The sequence below is a fragment of the Alexandromys fortis genome, unplaced genomic scaffold, assembly GCF_014885135.2.
Source record: "Alexandromys fortis isolate MF-2015 unplaced genomic scaffold, M_Fortis_MF-2015_v1.1 scaffold_272, whole genome shotgun sequence".
Lineage (NCBI taxonomy): Eukaryota > Metazoa > Chordata > Mammalia > Rodentia > Cricetidae > Alexandromys > Alexandromys fortis.
In genome coordinates this window covers 209558-228200 of record NW_026068149.1, presented here as the reverse complement: position 1 = coordinate 228200, position 18643 = coordinate 209558, and the positions used below count along the sequence as shown (strand labels likewise).

The 18643-nt window shown below is 35.1% G+C and overlaps 1 protein-coding gene across 2 annotated transcripts in view; it reads right to left on the bottom strand.

Moving 5' to 3' along the window:
- The window catches only part of Grm5 (glutamate metabotropic receptor 5), a 308427-nt gene extending 292460 nt beyond the window's left edge, over positions 1-15967 (bottom strand). For both annotated transcript variants that reach the window (XM_050127222.1, XM_050127224.1), the window contains exon 1: positions 15310-15967. In XM_050127222.1, the coding sequence (XP_049983179.1) occupies positions 15310-15967 (658 nt within the window). The remainder of the gene's footprint in view (positions 1-15309) is intronic.
- Positions 15968-18643: the final 2676 nt, after the last annotated feature.

Genomic DNA, 18643 nt, shown 5'->3' with positions numbered 1-18643 from the left:
TGGGATGCAAAGGATAGTTTTCCTATGTTGTAATTTCTTTTTAAGACTCAGGTGAAATGAAAAGTTCACAGGACTGAGTCAAGGAAAAAAAAAACCCTATTCCTTAACAAAATGGTGAAGAGTGAAAGTTGTTGCCTCAGAGTAAAAGGTTAGAAAAAGGCTTTCCAGGCAAATGGATCTCAGAAGCCAGCTGGAGTAGTCAGTGTAATAGCTAAGAAAATAGACTTCAAATGAAAATTAGTCAAAAGAGACAGGGAAGGACACTTCAAACCCATCAAGGAAAAAATTTACCAAAATGGCATTTCAAGTCTTAACATCTATGACCCGTGTACAAAGGCACCAGCATTTGCAAAAGAAACATTACTAAAGCTTGAGTCATAATCAACCCTCAGACATTAATACTAAGAGACTTCAATAATGCACTCTCAGCAATGCGCATGTCATCCAGACAAAAGCTAAATAGAGATCTACTGGAGTAAATGGACAACATATTATAAACCAAATGGACCTAGTAGATAGCTACAGAACATTACACTCAAGTACATAAGAATATAGCTTCTTGCCAGCATCTCATGGAACTTTATCCAAACTATCCACATACTAAGTCACAAAGCAAGTCTGAACAGATGTAAGAAATTTGAAATAACACTTTGCATTCTATCAGAGCACCACACATCAAAGCTGGATTTCAACAACAAAGAAAAAAAAACCCAAGAACTACAAACTTATGGAAAGTGAAGAACTCTACTGAGTGACTACTGGATCAAGGCAGAAACAAATGTTAAAAAACAAAGACCTTTCTAAAATTCAATGAAAATGAATTCCCACCATACCCAAACTTATTGGACATACCAAAAACAGCGATAAGCATTTAGAGCCTATTAACAAAATTGGAGAGATCTCATCCTACCAATTTAACAGCACAACTGAAAGAAGCAAGCTCAACTGTTGTGAGTAGAAGGCAGGAAATAATCAAAGTGAGTTCTGGTATGAATAAAATAGAAACAAAAAGAACAATACAAAGAATCAATGAGACAAGGAGTTGGTTCCTTGAGAAAATCAGCTAGATATCCAAACCTTTATTCAAACTAGCTAAAAGACAGAGAGAGAGTATATTCAAATTAGAAAGGAAAAGTGGTACCTAACAACAGACACCAAGCAAATCCAAAGAATCATTAAGTCATGTTTTAAAAACCCATACTCCACAAAAGTGGAAAATCTAAAATAAATAGGCGGTTTTCTCTATAGATACCACTTATCAAAATTAGATAAAGGTCAGATAAACAATGTACAAGGAATGGAGAGAGGGGAACTATAGTGGGGATGTAATATATTAGAGGAATAAATTTCCTAAAAAGCAATGAGACAAAATTTGTTAAAATACTAACAGTGGGTTTATCTCTAAGTTATGTAATTTCATATATTTTTGTTTCCTTGTAAAAATATCCACTAACAAAAGTAGTGAATTTTGTTGAATAAATCGATTTTGAAAGATTCTAAAGAAAAATAGAATATAACATATGAACCATGACAGTAGTGACCTCCAAGAGTGGAATCTGAAGGCCAAATTTGCATTCAGGCAGTTTATACTTCATAGCATTTGCTTTTGAAACTTTCATATGACATGGCATGTTAGAAAGACTTTGTAGTCTGTTAACATCTAAAACAAAAAAAAAGTTGTTCTCACCATACTGTGACCTTATGAATTACTATTGTATGTGTTTTCTTACTTCTTATAAAAGAACGAAGTTGTATTGCAATTCATTGTAAAATAGAATGAGATTCCATCTAAATGAAAACCTATGTGAGTCATTATGGGAGTAATGGAATATCTCATATCCTGAGACCCCGATGGGAGCCAGGAAGAGGGCGAAGGGAGAACAATCATCCTTTGCCTCATACTTGAATAAAATGAAGAAAAGGGGAAATCCAACAAGGGAATGGAAGTTCATCAAGGAAAATTGATTTTATGACGAGCATTTTTCACAACATGTCACAGCTCATTATACACTGGCAAGAGTTCCTATGTGGCAGCATCGAGGTCTTGCTGTAAAGAATAAAGAAATGATGATGCAGAAGGCAAGAGAGAAAACTGGTCCCTCTCTAAGAGGCGGGGCCACATCCCTTCTACTTTTTCCCTCCTGCCTTCTGTTAAGCTCTCAGTGCTTGATCATTACTCATTCCAGACACTCTTCGCTCTCCCCTGCCACACCTGCTGCTCACACAACCGCCTGAGGCGTTTATAGTTGTGCTCCAGTTCTAACCAGTCTGATGAAACAAGGAAGGCCAAGAATAATTTGGCTGGACATATTTAACTATTTAATAGAAAATCATCTAGATTTTCCCAATTCCATATCAAGTAAGAAAAAATAAACCCAGATGGAGAACAGTATAAACCACAGTCTAAAAGTTTCTCTGATTTACACTGGTGAAATATTTTTTAGAATAATATATATATATATGTGTGTGTGTGTGTGTGTGTGTGTGTGTGTGTGTGTGTGTGTGTGTATGTGTGACCAATAAGAAAATATGAACATAACTAATTTTAATTTTAAGCACATTTAATTCACTAAGTGTTTGCTTGACCTCTGGATACTCTCAACTACAGCAAAGTCTACAGAAGATATCAATAAATTAAAACAATTTTCATTGAAAAGTCCCCTCCCCTTCTCATTAATTACAGTTTTCAAGGAACACTTTATCTATTTATCTTTAACATTTCCTCTTCTAAAATGCAGTAGCCATATTTTTATACATGCATTACCATACTGTTTGATAGTGTCAAACACATGATGTAACTCTAAGGTGTTGAATAGGAGACTGACTAAAACAAGCAGACATTAGCAAAAGACAAATGGCCAAGAAGCTAATGAAATAAGGAAAGCTACAATTTTTTTTTTGTGGAAAGATTATTAAAACAGACTTTGGATTAATCTTCAGGCATAATATTTTTGAAGATTACTTGAACTGACAAAAAGCCAACTAAATAGTGACATATAAATACGCTCATAACACCTAGGGTGAAGAATAAACCCCTTGTAATAGCTAGAGCTTTGTTCTTAACAATCTTTTGTAACCAGGTAGCAGGTTATACACATCTTACCAGGAAACATTTCAATGGTGTGTTGAATCGTTTTATATCTTCTCAATAACATTTCACTTGCTGCATGGCTGGAGAGATGTATTTGTGGTAAGGATTCTTGCCACACAAGGGTGGACATTTGAGTTACATTCCTGAATTCATCGAAGTGGAAGAAGAAACACACTTCACAAAGTTGTCCTGACCTCCATATACAACCTCTATCCTGCACCCCCACATACATAGAAAATGTACGATTTACTACTAAATAAACCAACCAGAATTCATCCTTTTAAACCTCATTCAGCTACTATAACTATGAATAGGGACATCTTATTGCTCTTGGTCAGCTGACATTGAGGCAGCCCTTTGATAACAAAATTTGGATATTTGATTTTATGCCTTCTAAAAAGCTGCTATTTTTTAATGCATGTGTCTGAAAAATGCAATTCAAAATCCCCAAATTTACATTTTTCTTCAACAACTTATTCTGTCTATTTTGTCCTCACAGACTGCTCCAGAACTTTGAGGCAATTTCAAAATGTCAGCGCATATCCATCCTGGTGAAGTATGCTCCCAAGCAAAGAAAAAGAAAGCTAAACACATGTGGTTGACATCTTCAGGGAACATTTTGACAAATATGTTCTTTTACTATTTCTTTGTATGCCTACTGACCATCTGTTAAATGGTAAATAGTATTTTATTTAACTCGGTATAGTTCTAAGAACTAGATAAATAGATTGCAATGTCTGGAATACAGTAAGCACTCTTTTGCTATTAATAAAAACAACAATAACAACAATGTAACAGTTAATCTTTGTCAACATAACTAGATTTAGAACCACCATGGAAGAGCATTTTCAGATTTAATACTACCAACATTTAAAATTACCTATATAATACGAATATGATATGAAACAGGAATTTAACCTTTCCCTTGACCAAATCTGCCAATCAAAAATATTGTCATTTTATAGTTGTGGAGACATCATTAGTAGAATTTTGATTTGTACTTAATTTTCACAGAAATGTGCTCCAATATTTTGCAAGAACATTTATAGTTTAGTACAAATATCTGGTCTTGGCACATAATGAGGATTCATTTAATATTTAATTAATTCATCTGTCAGACAATTTCAGATTCACAAAGTGCACTAATGATTATTCAGTTGACTACCAGAACACAACATTAGTACAGAGCGTATGGGTACAGTTGCCTGTCATCCTCAAAGCAGGACATTCAGAAAGATATTCAAAGTGAGAAATGAAATATGGTTACCTGAGGGAGTCTAAGATTAATACTGCATTTTTAATATTATTTAAAAAATACTTGACTCTTTAAAAAAGGTTCAGAAATAAAGTCTCCATTTTCAAGTTGAAGCACTTCAACATGAGGTTCTACCGTTTCTTAAAAGTTTTGATTTCATTGGCCTAGGACTGACATTGTGTGAGGCTTGAAAAATTATACTCACCCCATATTTGCCTTTCATATGTAAAAGTTGGGGAGGCCATATACACACAAGTATCATACTATCTTCATTCACTTCAAATGTTCTGAGCACAGTACCATTCCGTCAACCAACAGTAGGAAAGCAAGAGCTAAGGCATGTGATGAGTTTGGAGGTGAGAATAAAACTTTCCTGCTAAACAAACCCAAATTACTGTTCACTAATGTGGGAAAAAAATGATGCAGACTCTTCTAAAGAAGGACCATTCCAAATAAGTAAAATTAATTCAGTATTATCTTCATTCAATTCTACTGATCTTTCAAATGATATTTTCAAAGGAGAAAGTTTAACTGGGAAAACTAATGGGGGAGGTAATGTGTTCAGTAAAGAGGAAGAAGCAGAGCTCTTTGAGATTATAAATAGCATCACTAAGAAAATGTTAAATTGGTGCCAGAAAAAGTACAGTGTTGTTGAAAGAGATAGAAAGTGTATAAGTTTCTCTGGAAACTTATAATTTCCCTAGAAACTTAGAGATAATTTAATTGTACCTAAATTTGGGTTAACAATGCAGGTACTTAATTGCTTGTGATTATAAACCTTTCATTTTTTTATTGATATAGTGAGCCATAAATTTTGCTGATACAGGTGATTAAAATCTCATTATTTTTAAAACAACACTATTAGAGCATCTAACACAGATCTTTTATGTCAAACTTAGCAGTATTTGCTATTTTTATTCTATAACAGAGGCATGCATTAAAAATATATATTACAAAATCCCTAAATCATCTTGTGTTCCACAGAACTTAATAACAGAATAACGTAATAGACATATTACAAATTCATCACTTCCTAGAACATCTTCAAATACATTGAATTCAAAAAAATGTATGACCTATATGTTGCATTTTAAACAAAAGTATCCATCTCTTATAACCCTGCCCAAGTATTTGTTTGCTGTCTGCTTCCTGAATGCTGATACAATGAAACCCCCTATTCTTAGTCCTGGACCATGCTTTCTCTGCTAAATTTCTCCTCAAATTGTAAGACAAATAAACTCCTCTTTCCTCAATTGCATTTTGTCAAATATTTTGTCACAGCAATTAGAAAAATAACTAATATCCCTATAGTGCTAGCTTCAGTACCTTAGATTCCGTTTATTGGATTACCCATTTAATTTAGATTATTTGGTGAAAATTAGCACTCGAAAATTTTTGAATTTTGGTTGATAGAAACCAAACACACATTTAAGCTAGCCATAATAGTTCAGACTATGCACAATAAAGACTTTTCCTTAACTTAATATATTCATCTTTGTCAAACAAGTATCTCTTTACGAGGACCTCTTTCTATGTAGCTCTATTCTTTTTAACCAAATATATCTGATACTAACATGAGATCACAGCATGACACACCTCTGAGAAAGAGAATTTTGGTAAGATCTTCCATCTTTCGTTATTCCAGTGTTTATAAAAGATAGTTGAATACATAATTTATATTCAATATTTGCAGATAAATGAATAAATTAGTGTCACATGATTCTTGAGTGCTATTTGGTATACTTTAATATACTGTATACCCTAAAAGAGATATATTGCACTTCATAAAAATAACAAGCACTTTAAAAAATATTTCATATTTTTCAATTATTTTAATAATTTTAAAAACCTAGTGAGAAGTACCATTATATTCCCAAGTAGTCTCTTGCTTTGAATTTTTTGGGGTATAATAATGGTTATTATTATCAAGTTTATAAAAATACAAAGACATATGACTTATATTTCTGCTGGAGAGATGGCTCAGAGGTTAAGAGCATTGCCTGCTCTTCCAAAGGTCCTGAGTTCAATTCCCAGCAACCACATGGTGGCTCACAACCATCTGTAATGAGGTCTGGTGCCCTCTTCTGGCCTGCAGGCATACACACAGACAGAATATTGTTTAGATAATAAATGACTTATATTTCTATGTACAGTAGTAGAATGTATTTAAAATAAAGCCTAGACTTGAAACATAAATTGCAATAATAAACTGGTCATTACAGATGAGTTATTTCTTCTGAGCGAAACTTAGTGTGAGTGATACTCATATAAAGAAAAGGACTGCTGTAATTTTATAACAGAAAACAACCAAATTAGGTCTGAATGAAATTAATAAATCCAGATTACTTATTTTGTCAATTTCTTGATAACCATTTTTCTCTCTCAAATAATTAGGAAAAATGTATTAACATCTTAATTTGTAGATTGTTTTTCAAATTCATAACATCAAATTTGGATTAGTGATAATTTCATATTTTTCAGTTTCTCTGATGTGGTTTCTCTAAAGGATAGAATTCTGTAATATATTAATATTAGAGAACACACTTCCTAAAAATCATCTGATCCAGATTCAAACCCAAAGACACCAAATAGTAAAAATACAACATTTAAAGACAGATATATAGCAAATTATGACTGAAAATATTTTTAAAGAACTTGCCAAGAATACAATTAATTTCTTTTTATGCCATTGAGAAAACTAATGCAAAAATATCTGTCGACTTTACACTATAGCTATGGTAGAAATTTCTGATAATGCTAACATTGAGGATAACTACTGGGGTTGGAGAGATACCTAAGTCAGCAAGTTGACAAGACAAGGACCTGAGTCCCCATCTCAGAAGAAACATTAAAATCGGGACAGAAGCACATGCCTGTAATTGCCATGCTTTTATGGAGAAAGGGAAAACAGAGACAGAATCCTTGAAAGTTCATGGTCCAGATCCTCTAACAGGAGACTGATGACCTCAAAAAAGATAGAATACAAACACTGCCAACCCACACTGCCCTCTGACTTCCATATGCAGATCAAGGCAGGAATGCATCTGCCTTCTCTCTTTATCTCTCTCTTCTCTCTCTTACACATACATACACACACAAGTAATATGAATATATTTCAGTCTTACACACTATATTGTGCATGCATGTATACATATGTATTTATAAATGTAAACACTAATATACTAATCAAACATTTGCCAAGTCCCAAACTCTATACATTTCAATGAACTTCTAAATAGTTAGCATGACCCTTCTGAAGCAAAGGAGTGACTGCTTAAACTAGCTGTTTAATGTTTTTCTTTGTGATTTAATTATAATAAAATTATTTTATGAAACAAATATCTATGAACTCCTATACTAGTAATTACAACCACAGTCAGCTAAAGCTAGTATTTTTTATTTGTTTTCAGGAATAGCATCACACTCTATAGCCAGGCTAAACTTAAGTTTGTGACACTCCATTTGCATCAGGTTCCTAAATACTAGAGGTACAGGGGTCACCCAGATCTATTAAGCTCTTTTCTCTCCATCTCTCCAGGAAACTGACCCATGTCTTATGTGTAAGAAACTGGGAAGGAAGGACTGTACATATTTCCTAAGAAAAGTGAACAGCTCAACACCATAGAATGGTTCTGTTGATGAGAAAACACCCACCTATAATTGTGACCTCACTGTTTTGGCAATTAGCTCCTTGTTTTGCACCAGGTAAGTACATGAATGTGCCAAATACTTCAGTATACCACATGCCTAAAGGTAGTTCTAGTAGATCTTCTCTTCCCTCCACTTAACTGCTGCTCTGCAGACATAGTTTCAAGCCTTCTAATCATTCTGATCACTTCTTCAAATAGGTCATGCTTTGCTGCATTTAAGTAATGTTAAGTAGTTGACTCAGCTCATCCAATGCCAACAGATTTTGGATCAGAACAAGTCACCAAAAGTGAATTTTAGAAGGTACCCATAAGAATAGCTTTCCAAGTCCTCTTCTTATAACTAATGAAAGCAGCATTTGAAATGAAATTCATTTGAGTTTGCATGAGTTCCAGTTGTCATACAGGTTGTCTTTCTTTTACCACAGACTAAATTTGTCTCTCTATTTTGAACTCTAAAATATTAATAGTTCCCTTCATCTTTCCTTTGAGATAGTGAGAAAGCATCAATGCCAATCAGACATACTGATTAGCTTAAATAAAATTTTAAAAAGTTCAGTTACAAAAACACTTGAGAGAAAAAAATGATAATAAGTAAGGAAAAGGACGAAACATGAAAAGAAGACAAAGAGTAAAGAAAAAAGGTAGATAGAGGAAAAGAGTAAGAAGGGAAGAAGAGAAAAAATAATTTGATGAAGAGGAGGAAGACGAGATCTGGGGATCTCGACCTTTGTTTTTCTTAGGTTCCTTCTTTACTTGCTTGGCATATTGTTCACTGTGAGGAACTAATTTTTGCATTCTGTTTTGTGTGCTCCCAGTAAGAAACTGGAGCAGAACACTTCATACCATGTTCACTCCATCCTCAGATTCCTAATTCAAAAGTAACCCATGCTGAAATATTAATAACCTGGGATTTAATAAGGTACTGTTATTGAGAATATGGGTCACTAGACTGCTTTTAGTAATAAGAAATAGTAAGTTTGGGAATATCTAAATTCTAAATAATGTCGCTTCCATGAAATCTAGAATAAGACTTCTCTCGGGAAAATACATGCATGCAATTTTCAAACATCAGCAGTGTCCATGCTAATGATCCAACAAACATGCAGGTGATCATCAGACTCAAGAAGTATGTGAATGTTTAGCACTGCGAAAGTGTCCTCACTTTCATGTTGTAGGCAACAGGAATGAATTCTGCCCCCACCCCAAGATAAACAATAATAATTCCATCAGCATCTATTGACTAATGAGAATGATAAAATAATTGTTCACATAACACTTTTTCTATTCTAATATTCTATTAAAATAACAGCAGTTTGCAATTTTCAGCCATTAATATCATCATCAAGTTTGTCTGAAGTTTCAACACCATGTCATTCCCTAGGTAATAAAAGGAAATGCTTCAAAATGCACTCAGCAGCCTCCATGATGACATTTCTAGTTTTTTTTCGAGATTAAATTCTTGTCACAATGTGATGACAATCAATGGAAAGATTAGACAGGAAAAGTATGTTCACCCTTATACCTCCATTCCCATGCTATGTTTTAATAGCAGCATGATATTCATTATAGCTAAGATATGGAATATACCTTGGTTCCCATTAGTGGACTCATGGCTAAAGAACACGCCCAAGTCATAAAGAAAGATAGAATCTCATCATTGTAGCAAAATGAATGAATCTAGAGGTCATGATGTCAAGAGAAACAAGCAAGACAAGTAAAGACAATGCTATTCTTTCCCTCGTACACATACATATTGGTTGTAAACAACTCACCTCAAAATGAGTAGCAATTATGAGATGCTGGGAAGGGTATACAGAGAGAGAATAAAAGGATTAATTGGAGCTTCTCTTTATGTACTTCAGGAATATATGAATGTCACATTGAAATCCACTAACTTGTACAATTAAACTGGAACTAAACACTTTTAAATTTTGAACTAAACATGCTATGAATTAGACATTGAAGATCTTTGAACCAAATCTCGAGTATTGTTCTTTGTTTACACAATTATCGGAAAGCCATATCCTAAGTGCACGTGTTGCACGGCAGTGTGTAAGCTAACATGACAACAATATTTTAATGATTCTGTGCTACTAGGAAAACTTATGGATACTTTTTCCCCCAGAGCATCACTGACATTTTTTAGAACAAATTAGCATCTTTATATCATTAGACAGAAATAAGAATCTGTGAAAACAAAAAGGAGTGAGGCATAAACAGCATTTCATAATTAATCAGGGGAAGTATTTTGGCACCTTGTTTTTATAAAAAAGCAAAACTGTGAAAATTACAAATGCCACCTATTTATCCACACACCATATATTCATACATAATGAGTCTCGTACTGTTAGGGAGACCATTTATTCAGCAAGCCATTGAATGCCTGTTTCCTACTTGGCACTTTAATAGGTACTGAGAGGACCCTTGAGAACCCCAGTTAAGGTCAGGAAAATTGGTAAAGTGGAAAAACATTGTGAACAACATATAGAGTATGATATATGTGTTTTTCCACAGAAAATCCAACTCAAAAATTGACTTCCTTACTGAAATTTAGCAACATCGTCATAAAGAATGCAATAACGGACTCTACAAGTCTATTGGCATTTTTTACATGCAATACAGGTTACATTTCATAGTTATTACTATTTATCAAACTCACAAGAATAGAAACTAAGTATTTTCACCTGAAACATTTATTCTATGGCGTCATATTTTCATTTCAGTAATATTAATTCGTTTATTACATGTATTTTCTTTAGGTGAGATGGCAGAGCAGGTGATAATCTTATTTTTTTTTTGGACACTGAAGTTTGAATATGACTGCTGTGATCTCATTGTGACCAATGAGGTTAGAATCTAAAACTAGTTATATATGTGTGTGTGTGTGTGTGTGCTTTGCTAAATTCTATCTTAAAGACTTTTGTCATTTCTCTCAACTGGAATTGTGGTCTATTGGATAATGTTGAAGACTTCAGCTGAGCTCGTTCACGTGATTACAAATGGCTGTGGGTGAGGAGGCACTTTTACTCATCTCAGATGTCCGGCGTCAAAAGTTTCTAGTGGCTTTCTCTGAAAAGCCTGAGGCCACAAATGCTTCGTATAGCGGCAGTGGTTTTCAAGGAAAACTAAGAAGAAACTCTGAACACGGCCTAGTCCTTTAAACCTATGTGATATCAGCCACTGTGAAGGCTGAGGCAAGAGGACTGAAAGTCTAAGCTCCAGTATAGCAGTGTAGTGAAATCTTATTTTAAAACAAAAAGTCCACGATACTTGGGATGCATCTCAGTGATGAACAGTTTGCCTAGCATGAATGATGCCCCAAGTTCAATTCCAGGCTTTGGGTGGAAGTTGAAGAGAGTAGTCTCCACTTGATGCTTCCATAAACAAATCAATTATGAGGCCCCTGTTGCATGGGAGCAAATCCTGCTCACAATCTTAATGGTTAGAATTCGGGGGACTCATTAATTGTGGTTACCAGTGAAAAGAATCCGTCAGAGCCCTAATAAGATGAACACCATTTACCCTGGGCCACATGCACACATATGCCAAACTGTGGAAAATTACTGAGGTGAAATACCTCTCGAATTTTCTCAGAGCAAATAGGGTACTGTCTGGACTGACTGACTCATGTAAGAAAAAATTACATTTCTCTTCTGACTCACTGCATCTTCTCCTCTCTAGTGCCAAAGGACTAGTTTGCCTTGTCCTTCAAGAACACTGCTTTAATGCTCTGTTCCCTTGCTTTATATTATAAATCTCAAAGATGAGAAGTTCTAGGTGTAGTTTTTATGTATCATACATCACTGTTCATCCTTATGGTATACAGAGAGTATAAATGACAGGAAATGTAAGTGCAATCACTTAATATTAAAGTTGGGTCCCAGGTCTCCTATGCTTCCTCTGAAAGGACAGATAGCATGGATTTTCTAGAAGGAGCATCTTGGGATAGTTTCCAAAGGATTAGTGGATACAGTGCTGCCATGTTTAAGCATGGGGTAAATGGGTAATTTGAAGACAAAGCACTTTAGAAAAATAGTTTATCTTTTTGTAATTGATAGAACACATAAAAGCATCGGGAATTTTTTGTACTTTTCAAGAAGAGAACAGTCAACTGAGCAAAAAACGACAGCTTATTAGAATATTAAAATAAATGGAGAGGTCTAGAGACCAATTGATCTGAAACTGCAAGAAATTATCTCAATCTAGTGAGAAATATAGATAGAGGTGCATACAGAGGTTATAGATCCTGAGTCCTCAACCTGAGGGTCATGGGGCTCACCTAAGACAATTAGAGAACATTATTGTTTACATTATGATTCATAACTAGAAAAATTATGGTTATGAAGTAACAATGAAATTTTTTTATGTTTTGAGGTCACCACACTATAAGGAATTGAATTAAAGGGTCACAACATTAGGAAGGTTGAGAACCATGAATAGATGGATGATAGATAAATAGATAGGGAGACAGGTAAGTAGACAGACAGAAGAGAGCATGAATTGGCATTTTCATTTATGAAAAATCTCAAAGAAACTTTCTGAAGGGCCAAGTGACAGAACAAGAGACATCATATTGGAGAATTCCCACACAATCCAATACACCTGAACCTTGTTTGACTCAAAGATTTTCTGACTGGATTCCAGTTTTGCTTTGTGAACATCTATACCACTCCACTACTACATGGAGAAACAAAAAGATATCCTGACTCATTTGCCCATGTCCAAATTCTTGTTTGTAAGCAAAGTTCTTTCTGAAATAATCAGAAAAATCTACAACGTTAATTTTTAATATGTGAACATTCAAACCTGGATTTCCAAAGTCCTGTTTATATTATACTATATTTTGGATGTATTTATTAACACAATTTCTATTATTTTCCCTCAAACAAAATACTTTATTCTAATTAATATGCTACAATAGGCAATTTGTGTATCATAGAACGTTGAATGAATCTATGCTAATTCATGCATGAAAAATAAATCTTTTCATTCTGTCATATTCCTTATTGACTTAAATTTTCTCACAGAATAAAATTTTTTCAGTTTTGCTCTTTACAGTTAGCTGTTCGAGGAAAATGTAGACAAATGATTGATGCAGAATCCCAAATACGAAGAGCCATACCTTGCTTTTCACTTAAAGTTGTTCTAGCCCTGGTTACTCTTACTCATTAACAAAGAAAGCTTGGCATTCATTTTAATAGGTGTATAATAGTGGGCTGTGTGAAGACATCATCATGTACTTTACTAAATTACTTATTGAGCACTGGTGCCAATTTAGACTAAAACAAGGATCAGTATTTGTAAAATACAAATGTAAAGATTAGTTTCTCTGGAAGCAGATCTTAACTTAGCCTCTCCTCCATGGTGTGCAAACCTTACACTTCTGAAGACTGAGGTTAGCTCCATCTTCTACTTTATCGTGTCTTTGACTGAACGCCATTGCTTTCTGTGTTTGCGTTTCATTTTAAGCAAGTATTAGTATTCTCTCTGTTAAAAGTAGAACATCAGATTCTCACTAGACTTCCAACATAACAGAAAAGTTAATGTAATCATTTATCAATGTACTTTAGAGGCATTCCTTGTAACTTTCTGCCACTTTGAGTTATGGCTACATGAGTATCTGTGTGTGCCTCACCCTCTTTGCTGAACTGAAAATTCATAGAAAATTTTGATACACAAAACTATCAAGAGGACTTGCATATATTTGCCTTTAACAAGCATGTGATCTATAAACATATACCCAAAGCATTAGACCATTGGATTCTCTTAAATTATGAAGATATATAGAACTCTAAGTTAGTTAAGTGCTATAGTTCTGGCTCTAAATTTACTATTAGGTATATATTTAGTAATTATTCAAGCTCATTGAAAATTTTGAATCTTAAAATTGGCATAAAATATATGAACACACTGTGTCACTGGATTGTTGTGAGAATCAAGTAAAACAGATTTTTTTACACGAAAAAATCTCAGCATTAGATGGATGCAAAAGGAAAGGTTATTATGTGCCTTGATAGAACATTGTTCAGTGAACATTTGCAATGGGCAAGACACTGAGTTTGATGTTTATCAGAAGCTCCACAGTAAAAGGAACATATTTTTTTTCTATGAAAAGGAAAAACCAAAGAAATCCTAGCTTATACATTGTATTACACAGAATTGCCACACATCAATGTTTCCAAGTAAACTATCAATTTACAACTGAAAACTTTCAAAGTTAGAGAAATGTCAGTTAATCTGGAAGCCTATTTTACATTTGTACTGTGCTAAATATTATGAATAAGGGCCTATACAGTGAAGGGTATGCTATTACACTACTTGATAGCAAGAAGTTTGTTATATCCAAATTAGCTAAATTGTCCAAAACTCTGATATAAACTCCCCAAAATAAATTCACTATTTTCCCAATAAATTACCACCACATCTTGTAATATTGTTTGTGTTCCACTGATACATTGTCAAAGATGTTTAAGTCTTCTGTATTCTAAGTGTTTGATGATTTTTAAGAAGAATTTGCTGCTTCCTCCAGTATGCATTTATGTTTATTATGTGCACTTTGTTGCCCTAGGAAAACTATTACAATAATATTTAGATCACACAAGTCCTATAGGTCAACAAAATATCAACAGTCTTAAACAAACAGATTGAAAAGTTGCATATGCACATTCAGTTCAAGACACTGTTAGCAACAAATATAATTTATGTTAACTTATAAACTTATAAATTGTGCTTCAGATGTTCCCTTATTACTATATTTTTAAGACAACAAACCAATTAATTTAAAAAACATTATTATTGTATTGAAAATTATAGTTCCCAAATATATTCTACACAAGCATAAAACTAATTCATTCTTCTTATTATTATGCATTTAGCTAAGCATTCTATATAACAAATAATTTAAAGTTTACACTGTTTGACAATTCTTCATAACAGCATGCTAAGCTACATTCCTTACTAGATATCTTTCGGTCTACTGCCCTTCGACTATAAAAACAAGAGAAAGAAATGATAGAATGTTAAATATGTGAGATACTAAATGAAGATCCAGAAAAATGAAAAACAACCTTTGGAAAATCATCATCATAGCAGAATTTCTATTGAAAAACATATCTTGCTTTTTAACAAGTGATAGACATATAAATGATTATGTTAGTGTAAATACATGGTCCTTTTTATCATACTGGTGATGTTGAGGCATCTCAAAATACCTACACTGGTAAATATTTTAGGCATGCAATAACTCATAATTTAACTGAGAGATATTTCAAAGTATTGTGGCATATTTAATATGTATAGAGGAAATCACGTACCTTCAGTGTGCACAGCTGAGACATAGGTCCAGTTATATCTCTTCACTATGTCCACCATGGCTCGTGCCTGCTGGGCATCTGAAGGAACGACCCTCATGAAATACTTGAATAGAGTCTTGTCACTCAGATCCATGCTGGTTGCAGAGTATGCAATCTGAGGTATGTTGAAAAGCTGGAGCAAATTCTGGACTTGAATGGCCACAGAACTGGAGCCAGGCCCAATGACTCCCACTATGGGTTTCTTGGAGCGGAAAGAAGAAGAGCCATCCACACAGCGTACCAAACCCTCTTCCTCTTCTGAAGAGATGAGCGAATCCCTTATAAACTCAATGCTTTGCTCCAGGGCCACAGCTGAATGCCAGCAGGAGTCTCTTATCTCACAGCCAAGCGTGATGTTGGGCAAGAGATTGGGGTCGGAATTGATCCTTTCCAGGGTATGCAGCATGGCCTCCACTCTCTGGATGCCATACTGCTCACGGACTGCGCCGCATTTCCTCTCATGAACCTTGTCCACGGTTGGTTGGTGGTGGACTGAGAAGAGAGCTCCAATAATGATGTCACCTGGCATGTGAGCCACCACCCTCCTCTCGCTGGACTGTGCACTCCCTCTGACATCTTCTTTCAAAAGTAGGACTGACAGGATCAACAGAAGGACCATTTTAGGGGAGGAATTCAAGCTAATAAAGACATCATGATGGAAGAAATTCAGATTTCCAATAGGAGTAATCAAATGACACCCTGCGTTGAGCGGCACATTGATGGAATCCAGCAGCAATTTAGATATAGACCCTAAAAAGTAACAAGGTCCCCAGATAGCTTCTAGTTGAATGCATCCATGTGATCATGATCTTCATTACCTGAAAAAATAGTGAGAAACATGAGTTTTAATATAATAAATACTATTCCAGATACACTCTGAACATCCGTATTAATGGAAAAACAGAGGGATTTGATATTATAGATTGAAAAACTAGAACTGAAAAATGTGGGAATTTGGTGTGTGTGTGTATGTGTGTGTGTGTGTGTGTGTGTGTGTGTGTGTGTTCTGTTTTGTCTCTGCGTCAGTTTCTTGGTTTTGACATCTTTACATTAATACTTTCCTTTTGTTCGTCTGGAATACAGAAAACCAAATGATATATACAGCAAAAACACCTGTGAAAAACAGCATCTAATTATTCAAGCTACTCTATGGACTAAATATCCTGAAAACACTGGTCCTTAAATACTTTTGAAGATTGGTGAGTGATCTCTGGGTAGTACGACTGTATCCAGTTTTGATTTTTATTTTAACAGGAATCAGACCTGAAGTCTTTCCAAATCTCACTACTGAACTTTTGCTAACTATTCATTTGTTAAAGCAGTGTTCATTAGAGGGTTTAGATGTGACTCAGTGGTAGAGTGCTTGAGTAGTCTACAGAAGACCCTGAATTCCATTTCTACCATCCCCACAGCCAACAAAACAAAACATTAAAATCATGTATATTTTCTGCCTTGATGCAGTGTAAAGTATATTGAATAAGGACTCTGTGATATACAAGCATTTTGTACATTTAATATGTAATATATATCAAGGATGGGTGAGGAGAAGGTTTGAACATTACAAAGCAAAGTGCTATAATCAAGCATGAATAACAGGCACTCAAGTTTAGGGGGAATAATTTACAAATTCTGATATTAAGAATTATTAGTAACATTCTTAACATCACAGAACAAGAAGTATCCAATTTGATAAATTTTGATAATATGTGCTAGACTGGCCTTAAGGTCATCACCAAAAATATGTAATATTTTCAAATATTTTAAATTGACCAGGGCTATATGTATTCCCAACAGAATCTCTTTTGTTACTGAGGTTCAAATGAAATTCTGTGCTTAGACGGTGAAGACAGATAATTCTCTGACATTCTGCATGGTACTCCTATGGCAACCTATGCCTATGTTGGTTACTGAGGGCCATACCACCATGAACAATTCTGATTTAAGTAGCCTGTGGTTTACATGGGGTCATGATGTCATCTGAGCCAGGGTCTGTGTTGATGTCCATGGCTCCTGTGGCCATGGGGTGCTGAACAGATGTCTGGGATATGGACAGAACCTGAGACCATGTTGGTGTCCAAGGCCCTTGCTGTCACCAGGACCATGATGATCTGAGTAGTCTGTACTCCCACAAGAGCCATGGTGACATCATATCTCAAGCTGCTGCCAAGGACATGTCTGAGCCCATGTTCATTCTGTAGCTGGGATCTGTGATGGTGTTTATGGCATATCATACCATAGGGGGTAATAGAAACCATGCATGCTGAAATCCAAGGGCCATGCTCAGTCATCCTGTCCCTTACTGGCCCTGTGATTGCTGACCTTGCCCTTTGATGGACATTGCTACAAAAGAGCTGGCCCTGCCCCCATAGACAAGCTGGCCACTGCACTCAGAAGAGATAGCCCCGCCCTTCTTCACCATAGATGTGGGAGAGTTGGTCCTGATGATATGGGCCTAGGAGAGCTGGTTCTACCCACACCTGAGAGGCTGGTCCCCATGGTCTTGATGGAACAATTCAGCCTTGATTGGCCCATCCTAACATCTACCCTGTCTACGACCTGCCAGAGTGAGTGAACAGACTGGCCCTGCAGAAGGTTACCCAAAGCATCTCCTGACTTGGGGCAGCATCAGGATATCCCAGGGGAGTTTTGGTGATGGTCCAGTGGTGATGGTGTGCACCAGATCAGTTAATGACTCATTACAATGAATATTGTGTGGGTCAGGCTGATTGGACATAGGGTTATACTGCATGACACAACACAGCTTTCCAAAGCTGCTAGAATGAATGAAGAAATAATGGAATAACAGAGGAATGAGGTGGATTTTTTGCTTGTTTGTTTGTTTTGTTTCTAATTAATTTTGGGGAGCAGGCTGCAGGGGTGAGGAGCAGATATAGAGAGACTGAGAAATTAACAAGATTGGGGTGCGTGATGAAAAATTCTCAAAGAATTATGTTTGAAGAACGAATATAAAGCTAGAAATGACATACCAACAACATGAAATGAGCATTCAATCCAATGTTAGAGAGTTGTTTTAGCAAAGCCATATATAACAAGATATGGTATACATATTTAAGTACTGCTGCCACCATTTTATATGTCAAATTAATTTTATGACATTTTCAAACAATATTTAACTACTAGGTAGGAGATATGTGAAAACGCTGTGCAGTGATGCACATTAATACTTATCATTGCCTCTCTTGAAGCACTTATTACACCCAATCAATGAGTTGTATGTATTATTGTTGTACCTCTCTTACAATTAAATGTTTACAATATTTAATGGTATATATTC